Source organism: Aotus nancymaae, unplaced genomic scaffold, assembly GCF_030222135.1.
Source record: "Aotus nancymaae isolate 86718 unplaced genomic scaffold, 86718_ANA_hifiasm-v0.15.2.pri h1tg000003l, whole genome shotgun sequence".
In the NCBI taxonomy this organism is placed as follows: Eukaryota; Metazoa; Chordata; class Mammalia; order Primates; family Aotidae; genus Aotus; species Aotus nancymaae.
Window position 1 is genome coordinate 68,022,395 of NW_026988414.1, and position 16,800 is coordinate 68,039,194.

General features: G+C 45.2%; 1 protein-coding gene across 10 annotated transcripts in view; it reads left to right on the plus strand.

Moving 5' to 3' along the window:
• The window catches only part of PAQR5 (progestin and adipoQ receptor family member 5), a 92,304-nt gene that overhangs the window by 55,671 nt on the left and 19,833 nt on the right, over positions 1-16,800 (plus strand). For 8 of the 10 annotated variants that reach the window (XM_064382145.1, XM_012451336.3, XM_064382156.1 and 5 more), the window contains one exon: positions 13,578-13,705. In XM_064382145.1, coding sequence (XP_064238215.1) covers positions 13,578-13,705 — 128 coding nt within the window. Of the gene's footprint in view, positions 1-10,529; positions 13,302-13,577; positions 13,706-16,800 lie in introns of all 10 variants that reach the window. The other 2 variants (XM_064382158.1, XM_012451340.2) reach the window with 2 other exon arrangements.

Here is a 16,800-nt window from a genome sequence, read left to right on the forward strand (position 1 = left end):
ACAGTTTAGTCTACTTCTATTTATAATGATTATTGATATCCACATTTATTTTCATTGTCTCAGATGCTTCTGTCATGTTTTCTCTATGTGTCCCTTCTTTCCCTTGCTTTCTTTGGATTGATTTTTACATTCATCTCTTTTTCTTTTCATGTTCTGTTTTTTCCTTCCACCTGTCATATAATTAATGTGTTAGAAATATGCTCTATGTGGATTAGTTTAGTGATCACTTCAGCTATTTTACATGAATAGCTGTACTAGACATAGTCAGGCTATGCTGAGTTAAAAATTACCCCAGACAGGCCGGGCGTGGAGGCTCACGCCTGTAATCTCAGCACTTTGGGAGGCCGAGGCGTGCGGATCACGTCAAGAGAAACCCTGTCTCTACCAACAATACAAAAATTATCTGGGCATGGTGGCGCACCTGTAGTCCCAGATACTCAGGAGGCTGAGGCAGGAGAATCACTTGAACCTGGGAGGTGGAGGTTGCAGTGAGCCGAGATAGTGCCACTGCACTCCAGACTGGTGACAGAGCAAGACTCCATCTCAAAAAAAAAAAAAAAAAAAAAAAAAAAAACACCCCAGATAGCTCAGTGACTTAACATAGCAAAGGTTATTTCACATCACACTACATAGCTAAGTGGTCAGTGAGGGACTGAGATACCCAGGCAGATGGAAGATCCACCATCTCCTGGCTGCTCCTTCCGGAACGTGCAGCCTCCACAGTCATCCCAGAAGCGGGAAGCGCAGGTCTACAACCACATCACCCTGAACATGTGCATCTTGCCTGATCTCAGAAACTAGGCAGGGCTGGTCCGGGTTTGAGTTTGGATGGGAGAGGGAGAAGAGAAAGTTAGTTTCCTCAGAAACAGACTTTGAGAAAAAGATTTGGGCACAGGAAGTTTATGGGGGAGTATTCTCAGAAACGACACCTGCGAGGATGTGAGGGGGCAGGATTGTGCAGAAGGAGAAGCTGCATTAGAAGCCTCCACCAGTCACTCAGGAGCTCTGGACGTTAGTTGGCCTTGCAGAGGTGTCCCAAATGGGAAAAGGAGGCCAGGAACTTGGTCCATCATTAGTGGATGCGTACAGCCCCTGGGGAGGAATAAAACTAGTGCCCATTGGCCAAAAGCAATTCCCATGAAGCAAAGAGTGGCTCAGTTCTGAAGAGTCCCTCTGAAAGGCTTTCTTTCTTTTTTTGAGACGGAGTCTTGCTCTGTAACTTAGGCTGCAGTGCAGTGGTGCAATCTGGGCTCACTGCAACCTCTACCTCCCAGGTTCAAGCAATTCTCCTGCTTCAGCTTCCCATGTAGCAAGGATTACAGGCATGCACCACTATGCCCGGCTAATTTTGTATTTTTATTAGAGACAGGATTTCACCATGTTGGCCAGGCTGATCTCGAACTCCTGACTGCAGGTGATCTGCCTGCCTCAGCCTCCCAAAGTGCCGGGATTACAGGCGTGAGCCACTGTGCCTGGCCTCTACTTTTAACTGTTCTGGCCTAGAAGTAACATTAACTGGAAATAGTCACATGGCTTCAACCTAACTTTGAGAAAGTCTGAGGAATGTAGGAAAGCACATGGAATATTTGGTGAACACCAACTGTCTACTTAAATTCTTGGATCTGAAGACTGATGACTCAATAATTCTGGAAATGTATCAGTTATTTCTTCAAATAGCACATCAAAACCATTTATATTTTCTCCTTCTGCAAAAATGTTCTCCATGTCTCTTATTTGCTTTTTCATATTTTCTATCTATTACTTTCTCTGGACTGCATTCTGGATACTTTCTCTGGATCTTTCAGTTGACTAATTTTCTCTTCAGACAGATCTAGTGCATTATTTATTCCTTTGATGTCTTGTAAATTTCAGTTATTGTATTTTAATTTTTAACAGTTATATTAGGCTCTTTGCTTTGAGATACGATCTTGCTCTGTCACCCAGGCTGGAGTGCCGTGGTGCAATCATGGCCTACTGTAGCCTTGAACTCCTGGCCTCAAACAATACTCCTGCCTTAGCCTTCACAATAGCTGGGACTATAGCTGTGCTCCACCACACCCAGCTAATGTTTAAAAAAATTTCATAGAGATGGGGGTGTCTCACTGTGTGGCCTTGGGTTGGTCTCAAACTCCTGGGCTCAAACAATCCACCCCACAACGACCCCCAACGTGTTGGCATTACAGTGTTGAGCCACTATGCCCAACCTGTTCTTTTCAAATTCGCTTGTTTCCTGTTTATCTTTAAGCTATTTCTTTTTTTTTTTTTTTAGACGGAGTCTTGCTCTGTCACCAGAATGGAGTGCAGTGGCACAATCTTGGCTCACTGCAACCTCTGCCCCCTGAGTTCAAGCAATTCCCCTGCCTCAGCCTCCTGAGTAGCTGGGACTACAGGCACGTGCCACCATGCTTGGCTGATTTTTTATATTTTAGTAGAAACAGGATTTCACCATGTTGGCCAGGATGGTCTCGATCTCCTGACCTTGTGATCTGCCCACCTTAGCCTCCCAATGTGCTGTGATTAGAGGTGTGAGCCACCACGTTTGGCTAAGTTATTTTTTTAAATATGTTAAACACAGTTATTTTATATTTTAGTATTTATTCTTTGATCTCTGTCTCTGCCATCTACTGTTCTTCTGTTTCTCACTCATGGTGTTTTCTTTCCCTATGTGTGCATGCCTGTGTTAAAGTAGAAATCTGGCCAGGTGTGGTGGCTCACACCTGTAATCCTAGCCACTTTAGGAGGCCAAGGTGAGTGGATCACCTGAGGTCAGGAGTTTGAGATCAGCCTGACCAACATGGTGAAACCCTGTCTCTACTAAAATTACAAAAATTAGCTGGGCATGGTGGCAGGTGCCTATAATCCCAGCTACTCAAGAGGCTGAGGCAGGAGAATCTCTTGAACCCAGGAGGTGGAGGTTGCAGTGAGCCAAAATTGCGCCACTGCACTCCAGCCTAGGTGACAGAGCAAGACTCCATCTCAAAAAAAAAAAAAAAGTAGAAATTCTTCAGTGAGGATTTGTGTTTGCTTTTGTTACTTACCTGAGGGGACTATGAAACTTTGACCTCTTTCTATTTGTACTTACTTCAGTTTTTTCACTTGAGATTTCTTGGACCACAAAAGTAGTAGGGGCTTAAACACAAACCCATTTAAAGACTAGTTGATGGTTCTGAATCTTGAGAGATTTTTTTATTTTTCAGAGAAACAACTTTCCTTATCGTCCTCTTCTGCCTGGTTGAATTTATTTCACACTCACTTATCTTTAGACTGCTAGCTTTATCGGCAAAGTCTCCTATTAGATTCCCGGCCTTTGATGGGCCTTGGGTTTCATCTCTTGTTTACAAAATCTGGCAGCAGAGACTCTGACGGTGAATGCACCTTACCTCACGGGGTTCCTGGATTCCCTCTGTTTGGGGGCTTTGTGACTTCCTTACTTTGGTGTCATTTTGCCGATACATTGGCATACGATGCATGTGCCAGACAGCATATTAATTGCATTAGTCAGAAGGATCCTTCGTAACATCTAATCGACCATCATTCAGCCAGAACTGGAGTCCCCCAGCCATTCTTCCAGGTCCTTCCTTCATCGCTTCCTTCTGAAAACTTTTATGGCACTTAGCATTTCTATAAAATATGTTTGCAGCAATCCTTAGCTCCGCCAGCTGGATACTGTGAAGCACACATGGGTTTTTCAATTTAAGATTAGGGTTTGCGTCTTGGTTCTGCTATTTATCATGGCCTTGGAAACTGCATCTCACTGAGCTTCGGTTTTCTTATTTGTCAAATGAGTCAACAATCCCCTACCTTGCCATGCTTTCATGATGATCAAATGAAACTGGACCTGCCTTTAACGTACGCTGACTCTGAATCAGCGGAACAAATGCAGGCCATAGGCTATATGTCTAAATACTTAAAAGTTATAAATGAAGCCAACAAACAGTTATGTAAAGTGGTTCTATTCTACCTTGACAAATGCCCCTTTATAAGGACAGAAAAAGGAAAATTCTGATTTTTATATAGCAGAAGTCAGTAAAATATGAAACACAATTGAGTTTAATTATTATTGCACATGTCTAAATGTTGATGAATTGCTTATGTTTGAAAGAGTAATAAAAGAAAAGCATACATAATTTATAAATTATTATGTGTTTATTCCACATAATTTATTTTATTCCTTCATTTCAGCAAAATTGAGTTATAGTATTGTAATCAATATTATTATACAATTTGTGTTCTATTGACAATGATGTTAAATTAAACCACTATTTCTGAGTCCTTGTAGTTCTTCGTTTTGTTTCTCAAATTAATTTCATTTGGGAGAAATTTTGCTGAGATTCTGTTCAGTTTTGCTGAAGTAAAACAACTGGAATTACCAAAAAAAATTCTTAAGGCCACATTTTGAATCAGAAATGAATTATAATTTTTTTCTTTTTTTTTTAATAAAAATTGAAGCCAGTTTGAGCAGGAAAATTATAAGTTTTTCATATGAAGTTCAAACATTATAGTGAGGCTGCAACATATGATAATTATATTAAGTAGAAAAAATATTAAGTATTTTAATTCCATATAGATTATCATCTCATCTTGCTATCTTTACTCCCTCAAAGTAATATCTAGATTAGTATTCATCTGACTATTTTAGTAAGGAAAAATATATTATAAAGACGTAGTATAAAGAAAACTGAAAACAGTAGGATTTTACTCAGCCAAAATGATACCTCAGTCTACAACGTCCAGAGAAATAATTCCTATACAAATTCACTTCAGGATGATTTGTATGAGTCTTCTCTTTCTTAGTCCACAGACATTTTTGTTTCCTTTTCTGGATTTTATCTTATTGGAATGTCACCTTTATGATGTATTTTATGTGTGACTCCTTTGGTTTAGAAAAGTCCTATACATATTTAACACAATAAATATGTATTTTTAATCCCTTTAAAAATGAAATAGCCAAACCTAGATTTTTTGGTAGGCTTTTGCTAACATTATCTCATAACAAATGTCCGTTGAGAGCTCAAATTCAAAATTATTGTTATTTCCCACTAAAAATAGAATTTTTCTGTTACACTGATTTCTTCCCATCATCCTATATCTTGCCTAAGTGTTTAACAGCACAGATTTGTTATTCTCACTGTGTGAATACGAGTAGTTAAGGTCAAATTTGTTATGTGCATTAGCAAGATGTCCCATTTGGGGGAAGATTCAGAAAATGTCATATATAATCTTTGAACTATTCCATAGAAAATTTAATTGAGAGCCTAATCAATTTTAGGAAGCAATTCAAACCATGTGCAATCATACCCAGCACTAAGGATACTTTTAAAGCCATCATGTTCGTCCAGAAGAAATTTGTCTTCTGCAAATATTGTGCTCTACGTACAAAAAGCATTCTTGGCCAGGCGAAGTGGCCATGCCTGTAATCTCACCACTTTGGGAAACCAAGGTGGGTGGATCACTTGAGGTCAGGAGTTCAAGACCTATCTGGCCAATGTGGTGAAACCCCTAATTTTAGAACTAAAAATACAAAAATTTGCTGAGTGTGGTGGTGCATGCCTGTAATCCCAGCTACTTGGGAGACTGAGGCAGAAGAATCACTTGAATCCAGGAGGCAGAGGTTGCAGTGAGCCGAGATCACGCCACTGCACTGAAAAACAAAACAAAAAACAAAACGAAAAGCATTCTTATGCTTGACTGAATATTGGACACATTATTTTTTAAAAAACATCACACCATTGTTGTAAGTTGGCATTTGCCTGTAATTGTTTCATACCAACAATGGCTATTAATTCAGCCTATTGAAGTTCTAATGATGGCATGCGTGTTGTGTGCAAGCGATGCTTTATGTTTTAATTGAGAGCCCAATCAGTTCTCCTGGTAAGCAATTCAAACCACGGGCCACCATACTCAGCACTAAGAATACTTTTGGATTTTTGGTCAAATTCTGACCTTGCATTAGTTTTCTATTGCTGCTGTAACAAATTACCACAAACTTAGTGGCTCTGAAAACGAACAAACATATGATCTTACAGTCCTGTAGGTTGCAAGTCTGACATGGGGCCCGTTGGGTAAGATCTAAGTTCTGGTGGATGCTGTTGGGGAGAATCTGTTTCCTTGCCTTTCCAGCTCCTAGAGGTTGACTGCTCTCTTTAGTTGCTGGCCCCTTCCTCCATCTTCACATTAGCAACGTTGCATCTCTCTGGACCTTATTCTGTAGTCACTTCTCCCTGTGAGTCTCTTCTTCTGCCTCCATCTTCCTTTTCTTTTTGAGACGAAGTCTCGCTCTGTTGCCAGACTGGAGTGCAGTGGCACGATCTTGGCTCACTGCAGTTTCTGCCTCCAGGGTTCAAGCTATTCTCCTGCCTCAGCCTCCCAAGTAGCTGAGACTATAGGCACGTGCCACCACACCCAGCTAATTTTTGTATTTTTGGTAGAGATGGGATTTCACCATGTTGGCTAGGATAGTCTAGATCTCTTGACCTCGTGATGCACCCACCTCAGCTTCCCAAAGTGCTGGGATTACAGGTGTGAGCCACTGCACCTGGCCCCATCTTCCATTTTTAAGGATCTTTTGATTATACTGGGCCCACCTGAGTAACCAGAGACTCTCCCTATTTTAAGGTCAGTGGATTAGCAACTTTAATTTCACCTGGGACATTAATACCCCTTTACTGTGTAACCTAACATATTCACTGGTTCTGGCAATTAGGATGTGAACGTCGTTGGGGAGCCATTATTCTGCCTCCTGCAGACTTACCAACCATGGTATACTGTTATCACAAGCTTGCCCATGGCAGCTTGTGATATCAATGCCTAAAACTGAAAATAAGTTTTCTACTTCTTAAATCAAAGACTGCATTTTTAGAACAAATGTAAATCTGATGGAATTACTCTGTTATATCAACTTTCTTACTTTCTTCTTCTGTAGATCAATACTGTCTATAATGCTAGTCATTTAGTGGGACTTTTCTTCCCTATTACTCACTGCCTGAGTCTTATCTACCTCGTTTTTTTTTTTTTTTTTTTTTTTTGAGACAGTCTCCCTTTGTTGACCAGGCTGGAGTGTAATGGCACAATCTCAGCTCACTGCAACCTCTGCCTCCCGGTTCAAACAATTCTCCTACTTCAGCCTCCAGAGTAGCTGGGACCTCAGGCACTGCCACCAGGTCCGACTAATTTTTGTAGTTTTAGTAGAGATGGGGTTTCAGCATGTTGGCCAGGCTGGTCTCGAACTCCTGACCTCAAGTGATCTGCCCACCTCAGCCTCCCAAAGTGCTGAGATTTCAGGTGTGACCCACTGTGCCCAGCGCTATTTACTTTTTAAAGGTATTTTGTGTATCATTTTTTTCACTTTATTGTCCATTGTCCATTAAATTATTAATATCCTTTGGTTCCTCCATCCCTGACATTGATCATTTATTTCATTACTTTTTATCCATCTTACATGTTCAGCTAATAGAGACTTACCATTGTCTTCTGTAAATATTGTGCTGCGTGTATAAAAAGCATTCTTATGCTTGACTGAATATTGGACACATTATTTTTTAAAAAACATCACACCCAGTGTTGTAAATTGGCATTTTCCTGTAATTGTCATGTACCAACAATGCTTGGCTATTGATTAAGCCTGTTTAAAGTTCTAGTAATTGCATGTGTGTGATGTGCAAGTGTTGTTTTATGCTCTTTTAATTAAGAGCCTAAGTATTTCTCTCCTGTGGGAACTAAGCATGATCCCGCAGGGGACGTGGCATATTGTTCAGCCTAAGGCCTGGTGCACTGCAGGTACTCAGCAAATGACAGGTTACAATTGCCGCAGGTTACAAGGCTGGGCACAGTGGCTCAGGCATGTAATCCCGGCACTTTGGGAGGCCGAGGCAGGTGGATCACCTGAGGTCAGGGGTTTGAGACCAGCCTGACCAACATGGGTGAAACCCCGTCTCTACTAAAAATACAAAAATGTAGCTGGGTGTGGTGGCACGCGCCTGTAGTCCCAGCTATTTGGGAGGCTGAGGCACAAGAATCACTTGAACTCAGGAGGTGGAGGCTGCAGTGAGCTGAGATCGCACCACTGCACTCCAGCCTGGGTGACAGAGTGAGACTCTGTCTCAAAATAAATAAAAATAATAATAATAATAATTGCTGCAGCAATGCATGGCCTCCCCCTTTTCCCTCCCATTCTTCCACTGCCCTCTGCCAGCAAATACCTCACCAGACTCCCCACTGGCCTCTAATTATTCCCTGTCCTGGTTTTCCCTGTCACCTTGTCCAGCTTACGTAGTGGGAACTTCCTCTTCTGTAGGAACTGGATTCTGGGCAGGGAAGTGACAGCACAATGCTGGGGTGGGAGTCTGGCTTTGAAGCCAGAGGCAGTTGCAGCATCAGCAGGCCCTGGGAGCTGGTTAGAACTGCAGACTCTCACCTCAGCCACCACACTGCAGTAAGATGCCCAGGTGGCCTACAGACACCTGCAGAAGAAAGTTCGGGAGGCACTGGCTTGCACAACCTCATGGCTTGTATTAGTTTGCTGGGGCTGCCATAATAAAAAGTGGTCTAAACAACAGAAAATTATTTTCTTGCAGTTCTGGAGACTGAAAGGTGTTCCAGATCAAGGTGTGGACAGGGCGGTTTCCTCCGAAGCCTCTCTCTTGGCTCACAGATGGCCACTCTTGCTGCCCCTGCACGGGGTCACCACTCTGTGGGTGCTTATCCCTGGTGTCTCTCTGTGAATTCAAAATTTCCCCTTCTTGTCAGGGACACCAGGCAGACTGGATTAGGGCCTTCGCTGATGGCCTCTTGAAAGACTTTATCTCTGCAGTTGCATCTGAGGTCCTGGGGGTTAGGACTTTAACTGAACAGACAAATTTTGGGAGGGACGCAGTTCCCTCCTAGATTTAGCTCATAATGGCACTGTAACGAAGAAGCTAAGGCTCAGGGAAGTATGTCACAGTCCAAAATCACAGTACAGGCCAGGGGATAAGGGTTTTTATCTCTCGACAGAGCCCTCCCCAGGGGCAGCAATAAAGGACAGTGCCCAGAGGACAGGGAATGGAATCTGTTGTCTGAATTTAGGTTTCAGCTTTGCTTCTGTTACTTTTAAGAACTTGAATAAATGCCCTAACCTCTCCTGGCCTTGGTTTCCTTTTCTGTGAAATGGGGACAATGAAAGACTCTTCCTCACAAGCTGGTCGTGAGGATTCAGTGAGCAGGAAATGCAGAATTCACGTTAATAATGCCTGAGGCCCCCTGGTCCCACTCGGCTTCTTCTCCTTCCCTGCTATCAAAATCTGCTCTTATTTACAGCTGGCCAAAAATGCCCAGTTATTTTCCCCAGATGGTTTGCCGTTTAATAGCTAGAAAAACCGAAGGCTTGAAACTGTCACAGTGAAATTATAGGCATGGGTTAGCAGGTGCATGCAAGTCTTGGTCATGCAAGAAGGCTTTCCGGGATGCTGAGCCTAAGGCAGGAACTGAAAGGGAAAACTTGCTGATGTGCCCTTACACTCCGAGTTCCTGGAGGTTCTCACTTCTAAATAACAGGCTGCATATGATTTGATGTCATTTCACTCTAAATTGCCCAGCCTGCAACTAGGGATGCAAGGTGGAGTCCTACAGATCAATTCTGCTGTGCAAATAAGCAGGAACCTGCTTACTTGGGGCTGCTTAGAAATGAGGCCAAGCTACAAATTGTTGAGGAAATGATTGCAGTTTTCCTTTGGGGTCAAACTGGGTTTGGAATACAAAATTGTTTTCAAATATTTAGTTTGTCGTTTTGATGTATGTACCATGCGTTCTACGAAGTCCTGCTCTTTGCAAAGCACTTTGCTAAGGCTAGAGTGGGAAGACGGAGAGAATGTTTGTCCTTTCCTGTGCTCACAGAAGCTCAGAGCGGGAGTGCAACTAAGAACTGATAATGGGGTTCAGTAGACAGAGGTTCAAGCTGGGGAGGGCAGGGGCACGCCGGTCTTCTTATTCTAAGCTGGAACATCACTGTCCTGGGACAGAGGGACTCCTTTTATTATCCTTTATCCATTTGCCTTTTTTTTTTTTTTTTTTTTTTTTTTTGGAAAGGCTGCTTTAAATCCTGCCCCTCTTGCACGGCCAATACTGGCTTTCCCAGTCCTGTCTGGGGTCAGCAGAGCAGGTCAGATGGAGGCAGGTTCTTTTAATCTGGACACAGCCCTGGCTTTGGTGGCAAAATATTCTCCCTAGGTCTGGGGCCAGATTCCTAAATAAAGCCAAGTTGTCCAGTGTACGGATTTCCCTCATGTTCCTCACTAGCTTTTGACAAGATCAATCCCCCTAGTTTTGCCTGCCAGAATGCCGGGACCCGCAGAGAGAAGGGAAATAGTCACAAACGGAGTGGTCTTTTCCTCCAGCTTGTGTTCAGCCACTGCCGCTGTGGCTGTCACGGAGTCTGTGCTCTCCTGCAGCCCTGCCTGGCCTCCTCCCTGCAGGCGACCGCCCGCACATACCCAGTGCTCTGAAATGTTTCTGCTCTCACTGGCCCCTTGTCACAAATGTCTCTTGATTTATAGGATCTGCTAGCCTAATTCATATGAAGGAGTGAATAATGATTGTTGGAGTCTGCATTGTAACCAGTGGCCAGTGCTTTAATTAATAATTATGAAACAACAACTTAAAAGGAACAGAGAAAGAAGCTTGAAAGGTAGAAGGATGGACCCAGTGTGGGAGCTGTTATTTCTGCTAGAGGGCCTTCCGAATCCCGCCAAGCACGCGCCGTCCTCATCCACAAAGATCAAAGGCTGAAGGCCACTGGCCTATTTGCCTCCTTGTCATCAGCCTTGGTGGAGTAGAAATCTGCAAGTCAAGATTCCTGCTGCCCATTATAGGAATCCGTCCACCGTAAACCCGGGACATCAGCAGAATTGAATGGTGAACCAAAAACTGGAACAAATCGCTTTAATTACCTAAGACCCAAACCTAATTCATAGTATTTCTTCATTGGACCATGAACCAACTTCATTATATCCCCTCGTCCTAGTTGACCAGTTTAACCCAGAACTGAACTAAGGGCTCTCTACAACTTGGAGCTACTGCTGGAAGGGAATGTCCCGATCCTTCAGCTAGCCAAGCCATCTCATTTTACACGGAAGCCCTGAGAGGTGTGGCCCAGGGCCTCGGCTTCACTTAAATGCTTCACTCTTCTCAAGGCCACGTGGCACCCCAGGGGCCCAGATTTGACTCACTACTCTGGCAGCCCCTCACCTTTAGAACTGCTCCATGTGACTGCTTGACTTGGAACCCCCCAAAATAGCACAAGCCTGGGCACAGTGGCTCACACCTTTAATCCCAGCATTTTAGGAGGCCAAGATGGGAGAATCACTTGAGCCCAGGAGTTTAAGATGAGTCTGGGCAACATAGTGAGACCCTGTCTCTAAAAAAATAAAAAATTAGGCCCAGCTCAGCTCACGCCTGTAATCCCAGCCCTTTGAAGATCACTTTAGGTCAGGAGTTTGAGACCAGTCTAGGCAACTGGATAAAACCCTGTCTCTACTAGTAACACACAAAAATTAGCCGGGGTGTGGTGGTGTGTACCTGTAATCCCAGCTACTCGAGAGGCTGAGGCAGAAGAATCACTTGAACCCGGAAGGCAGAGGTTTCAGTGAATGGAGATCACACTACTGCACTCCAGCCTGGGTGAAAGAGAGAAATTCTGTCTCAAAAAAAAAAAAAAATTAGCTGACTATGGCGGCACTCCTGTAGTTCCGGCTACTCAGGTGACCAAGGTGGGAGGATCATTTGAGTCCAAGAGTTTGAGTAAGCCATGATTGCACCGCTGCACTCCAGCCTGGGCTTCAGATCAAGATCCTGTCTCAGAAAAAAAAAAAAAAGAGAGAGAGAGAGAGATAGCACACACTCTGGTATTATATATTGCATTTTTTTTTAAACAGAGAACCTCTCTTACACTAAAAACTTGGCGCCCCAAATGAGAGATGGGTGGCTAGATTGAAGTCCCTCTAGCTTCCCTCACAGCCTTAGAAATTCAAAGAAGAGGCTTTACAATTTATTGTGACCTGATTTATGTTGTGATTACTAATATTATCGTTATTATTATTTGCTTCAATTATCCTACTCATTTATAATTTACCTTTCTTTCTTTCTTTTTATTAACAGAGTTTTGCTCTTTTTTGCTGAAGCTGGAGTGCAATGGTGCCATCTCGGCTCACTGCAACCTCCGCCTCTTGGGTTCAAGCAATTCTCCTGTCTCAGCCTCCCGAGTAGCTGAGATTACAGGCTCACGCCACCACACCGGACTAATTTTGTATTTTTAGTAGAGACAGGGTTTCACCATGTTTTTCAGGCTGGTCTTGAACTCCTAACCTCATGATCGGCCTGCCTTGGCCTCCCAAAGTGCTGGGATTGCAGGCGTGAGCCACTGAGCCTGGCCTTATAATTTACCTTTCAAAGGTTATGTTGTCATTTATCTAAATCAGTGGTCCTTACCTGGAGGTGACTTTTGCCCCCGGGGTACATCTGGCAATATCTGGAGACGTTTCTGGTTATCACAATTTGGAGGCATAAGCTGCCGACAGTGTGAGCCAGTGGTGTCTAGCAGATAGAGGCCATGGATGCTGGGAAAGGATGCACAGGTGGGTCCCACAACAAAGAATTATCTGGCCCAAAGTGTCAATAGTGTCAGACTTGAGAACTCTTGGTCTAAATCAACACCCAAGGGGAAAAAATGTCTCCTGCAATCCTGCTACCTCAACAAATTAAACGCTTCACTTTTCTATGTTCCTCCCAGCCTCTGCCCCATGGTGTAAACTTAAATTTCCCAAGCTCTTGTAATCGTGGCAGGAATACAGTTTAAATTCAACTTTTCTTCTCTTATGATTGTATCCTGGGCTGTTGTCCCTCTGGCCTCATTATCTTCTCACTTACCACTGTTAGTGGATGGAATACAATACTCCAGGCAGGTTGATAGCCTGTATTTCACCTGACCAGTCCAGATTTCTCAGTGGGGGTGTTTTTCAGCGGGGACTCACCAAGTGGGCTGCATGGGGGTGGGGTGGCTTGAGCGGCCCTGCTATGGGCAGCTGCCTCCTCTTCCTGCAGCCCAGGCATCAGCATCATGGTCCTCATCATCAAAAGCCCTTTATGAAGCACCTCGGTGAATATACCGGGGGCATCTTCTGCAGAGTTCTTCCCACCAGCCCCGACCTGCAGGGTTGCCGGCTCAGACAGACAGCATCTATGTCAGCTCACCAAAAAGGCGTCCAGAAACCGGGCTGTAGGCCCAGGCAGAGGGTGCAAAAACGGATTATTAGGCAAGATTCATGCCAAGGGTAAGTATGGCAGGGGATGCAAAGGCAGACTGGATTCCCAAAGGGAGCCTGGCCCTTGAATTCTCTCCTCCAGCTGGCTGGAGGCTTCTTGGAGGACTTGGGATTTTAGAAACCACTGCAAGGGAAGGAGAGAGTGAGGGGAGCAGCTTAGCGGGTCAACGGCTTGTGATCAAGCGTTCCAGGCACACGGTGCACAGCCTGTACGAAGATGTTTCTCCGGAGACCGTCGTGCCGCCCTCTGGTCTGACCTCAGTGTCCTTTTCCTTGCCTCCGCAGGTGTTCCATGAGCAAGGCATCCTGTTCGGCTACCGCCATCCACAGAGTTCTGCCACGGCCTGCATCCTCAGTCTTTTCCAAATGACCAATGAGACTCTCAACATTTGGACTCACTTGCTGCCTTTCTGGTACCTTCCTACCCCTTTGACCGGCCTGTCTCCTCCGGGAGTCCTGGAGACCAGGAATTTTTTTTTTTTTTTTTTTTTTAATGGAGTTTGCTCTTGCTGCCCTGGCTGGAGTACAGTGGCGCGATCTCAGCTCACCGCAAGCGATTCTCCTGCCTCAGCCTCCCGAGTAGTTGGGATTACAGGCATGCACCACCATACCAGCTAATTTTGCATTTTTAGTAGAGATGGGGTTTCTCCATGTCAGGCTGGTCTCAAACTCCCGATCTCAGGTGATCCAACTGCCTCTGCCTCCAAATGTGCTGGGATTACAGGTGTGAGCCACCGTGCCTGGCCGACCAGCGTGTCTTAAAACACAGTTAGTGTTGAGATGGCTGAGATTCTGTGCTGGGATTTGGGGATCCCCCATGGGTACATGCGGGTGAAGGGAGTGTGTGACAGAGGGAAGAAACATTGGGTGTGCCACTGGGATGACATAATTTAAGGAATGGATTGTGGTAGGATTTGAGGGGAAATCTCGAAAGCGCCTCTGTCCTTCTCTGCTCTGGTGCCGGATTTGATAGCATTTACCTTCATCTCCTTCAGTCCTGGAGACTTTTCTAGTCTTCCAGGAGCCCTGGTTAAAATGTCACTAGTTTGAGCAAGTCAGCCTCTCTAAGCTTCACATGTTCCTACCTGCAAAGCAGTTGTGATGGTCCCCAGGGGTTGCCGTGAGGGTTTGGGAAGAAAACATTGGTAGAGGCACCTGGCACAGAGCTGTGCGGGTTCCTAGTCATTCTGGGAACCATGGCAACCGGGAGGCACTTGGTCAGGCAGCCTGTAGATGGAGCCAGCTAAGAGCAAAGCTCTGGGAAACCTGTACGCAGAAATGGGAGTTGCCAGGGAAGCGAAGGGGAGCCTTGCTGAGACAGGTGGGGGCTGAAAGCCAATGTCACACGTTGCAACCCTTTGCTTAATGAGTGGAGGATGGAGACAGGGTCAAAGCACCAAATCACAGTGGATCCAAAGTGGAAGAACTAGGAGGCCATTCAAGTCACTGTCCCACTCGGACCGCCATTGGTTGATATAGACACAGCAGAGAGAAGGGGTGGCTTCCTTATGTCATGCAGGGGGGCTGTGGCACAGGCTGGTCTCTGGACTCCCTCCAGTCATGTCAAGAAGAGATTCAGAGTGTGCAGTGAGTGGAGATGGGCCCATGCCCCCCACACAGGGACAGTCAGCCTGAGCAGAAGTCAGAAGACAGACCCGGAACCAAAACATAGGGGCAGGCTGTTTGGTTCCAGCAGCCAGCCCAGTGGAGAGGGGAGAAAGCTCAGTCTGGTGTGAAGTTCAAGGAGGTGGGAGGGGGTTAGAAAGACTGCCTTAAAATATTTGATAGGCTGGCTGGGTGCGGTGGCTCACACCTGTAATCCTAGCTCTTTGGGAGGCTGAGGTGGGCGGATCACAAAGTCAGGAGTTCGAGATCAGCCTGACCAACATAGTGAAACCCTGTCTCTATTAAAAATACAAAAGTTAGCAGGGCATGGTGGCACATGTCTGTAGTCCCAGCTACTCTGGAGGCTGAGGCAGGAGAATCGCTTGAACCCGGGAAGCGGAGTTTGTGACCAGCCAAGATTGAGCCACTGCATTCCAGCCTGGGCAACAGAGTGAGACTCTGTCTCAAAAAAAAGAAAAATATTTGATAGGCTTGTTTTCTATGATCCTGGTGGAGAGAACGAAGGACAATCAAATAGAGATAGATTCCAGGGGGACAGGTTTGAGTCAATGAAAGAGAACTTTCCAGCCCTTAGAGCTGCCTTGGGAGGTAATGAGCCCCTATCTCCGGAAGCATGCAAGCTGAGAATCACTAGGGAATTTGGCCTAGACATACATAAAGGCTGAAGAAGCACTAAAGGATTGGACTAGATATATATAAAGGCTCTCTTCTTACTTCACTTGCCCATTCCCAGCATACTGCCTCCTATTAAAAAAGGACCCCCCCACCTCCCCAGCATGTGGTATTCCCCCAAAGTGATCTGTAAAGGAGCGTGGCAGTCCTGGGCTTGCAGACTGGGCAGGGGGTGCAGCACAGCCCTGCTCCAGCGGCTGTTTGTCATTTTTAAAAGTATACATGCTTATAAGTTATAATCCTGCAGAAGGGACTAGAGTCAGGCTCTGTCACTGGCCCCTGGTCCTCCTCCCTGGAGTGGCCAGGGGACCTGCCTCCTGTGTAACCTCCTGGAGCTTTTCTGGGGAACCAGGAGGATCTGTGCTATGAGTGTCCCCAGCATCTACCTCTTTCCCTGCTGCTCTCCCCTTATTGCCCTCCCTTGGAGATCTCACTCTGTCAGCAGCTGCAATCTTCATGTCTCCTGGATTTTGGAACATCTGCCTGGATGTTCCATTCCATTTTCTGGATTAATCATGGTTGATTTAGGCTGTTTTGAGATGTGAGCTGCTTCAAAGGGTGCCAGCCTGTCCATCCCTGCTTACGGGTCTTGCTTTTCATGCATGGATCCCTGTAAGGTGATTTTTTTGCTGTTTTACAGCTGAGCCAAGCTGGCTGAGCCACGTTCCCCTCACCCCCAGCACTGCTTGGCACATCTCTGCACCAGGCTCTCAGAGATGATCCTGACTGAGCAACAGAGAGTAGCAGGAAGGACTTGGGAAGGTTTGGATCAAGAAGCCCTAAGGAAATGGGACCACTGAAAAATTGAAATGACTAAATGATATGTTTTGAGAAACAGCAAATAGCTTAAACTTTACTTCTGCTAGGACAAAAATAAAAAGATCACAAGCGTAGCTGGAAGGACTTAGCAATGCTCCTTCAGTTTCTGTATATGAAAAAGCTCTGTAGAGTCTCCTCCCTTGGAGGAGTTAGTGGGAAAGGGAGCCAGCAATTTAGGAGTGGTTTGTGGAAGTGGGGTGCTCTGTAGACGGGACCTCACGCGTGGATTGTAGGTCAGGCAGATCTGATGAATTGTGAAGTGTCTCTGCAGGGACATCTAGGCTCTGCTGAGAGTCAGCTGTGGGACTAGCTACTCAGAAAAGTGATTGTACTCTTAACGGAGGAACAGCGTGGAGGAGGAGGGAGAAAATAGTCCTCTTGTCCTCTGGGC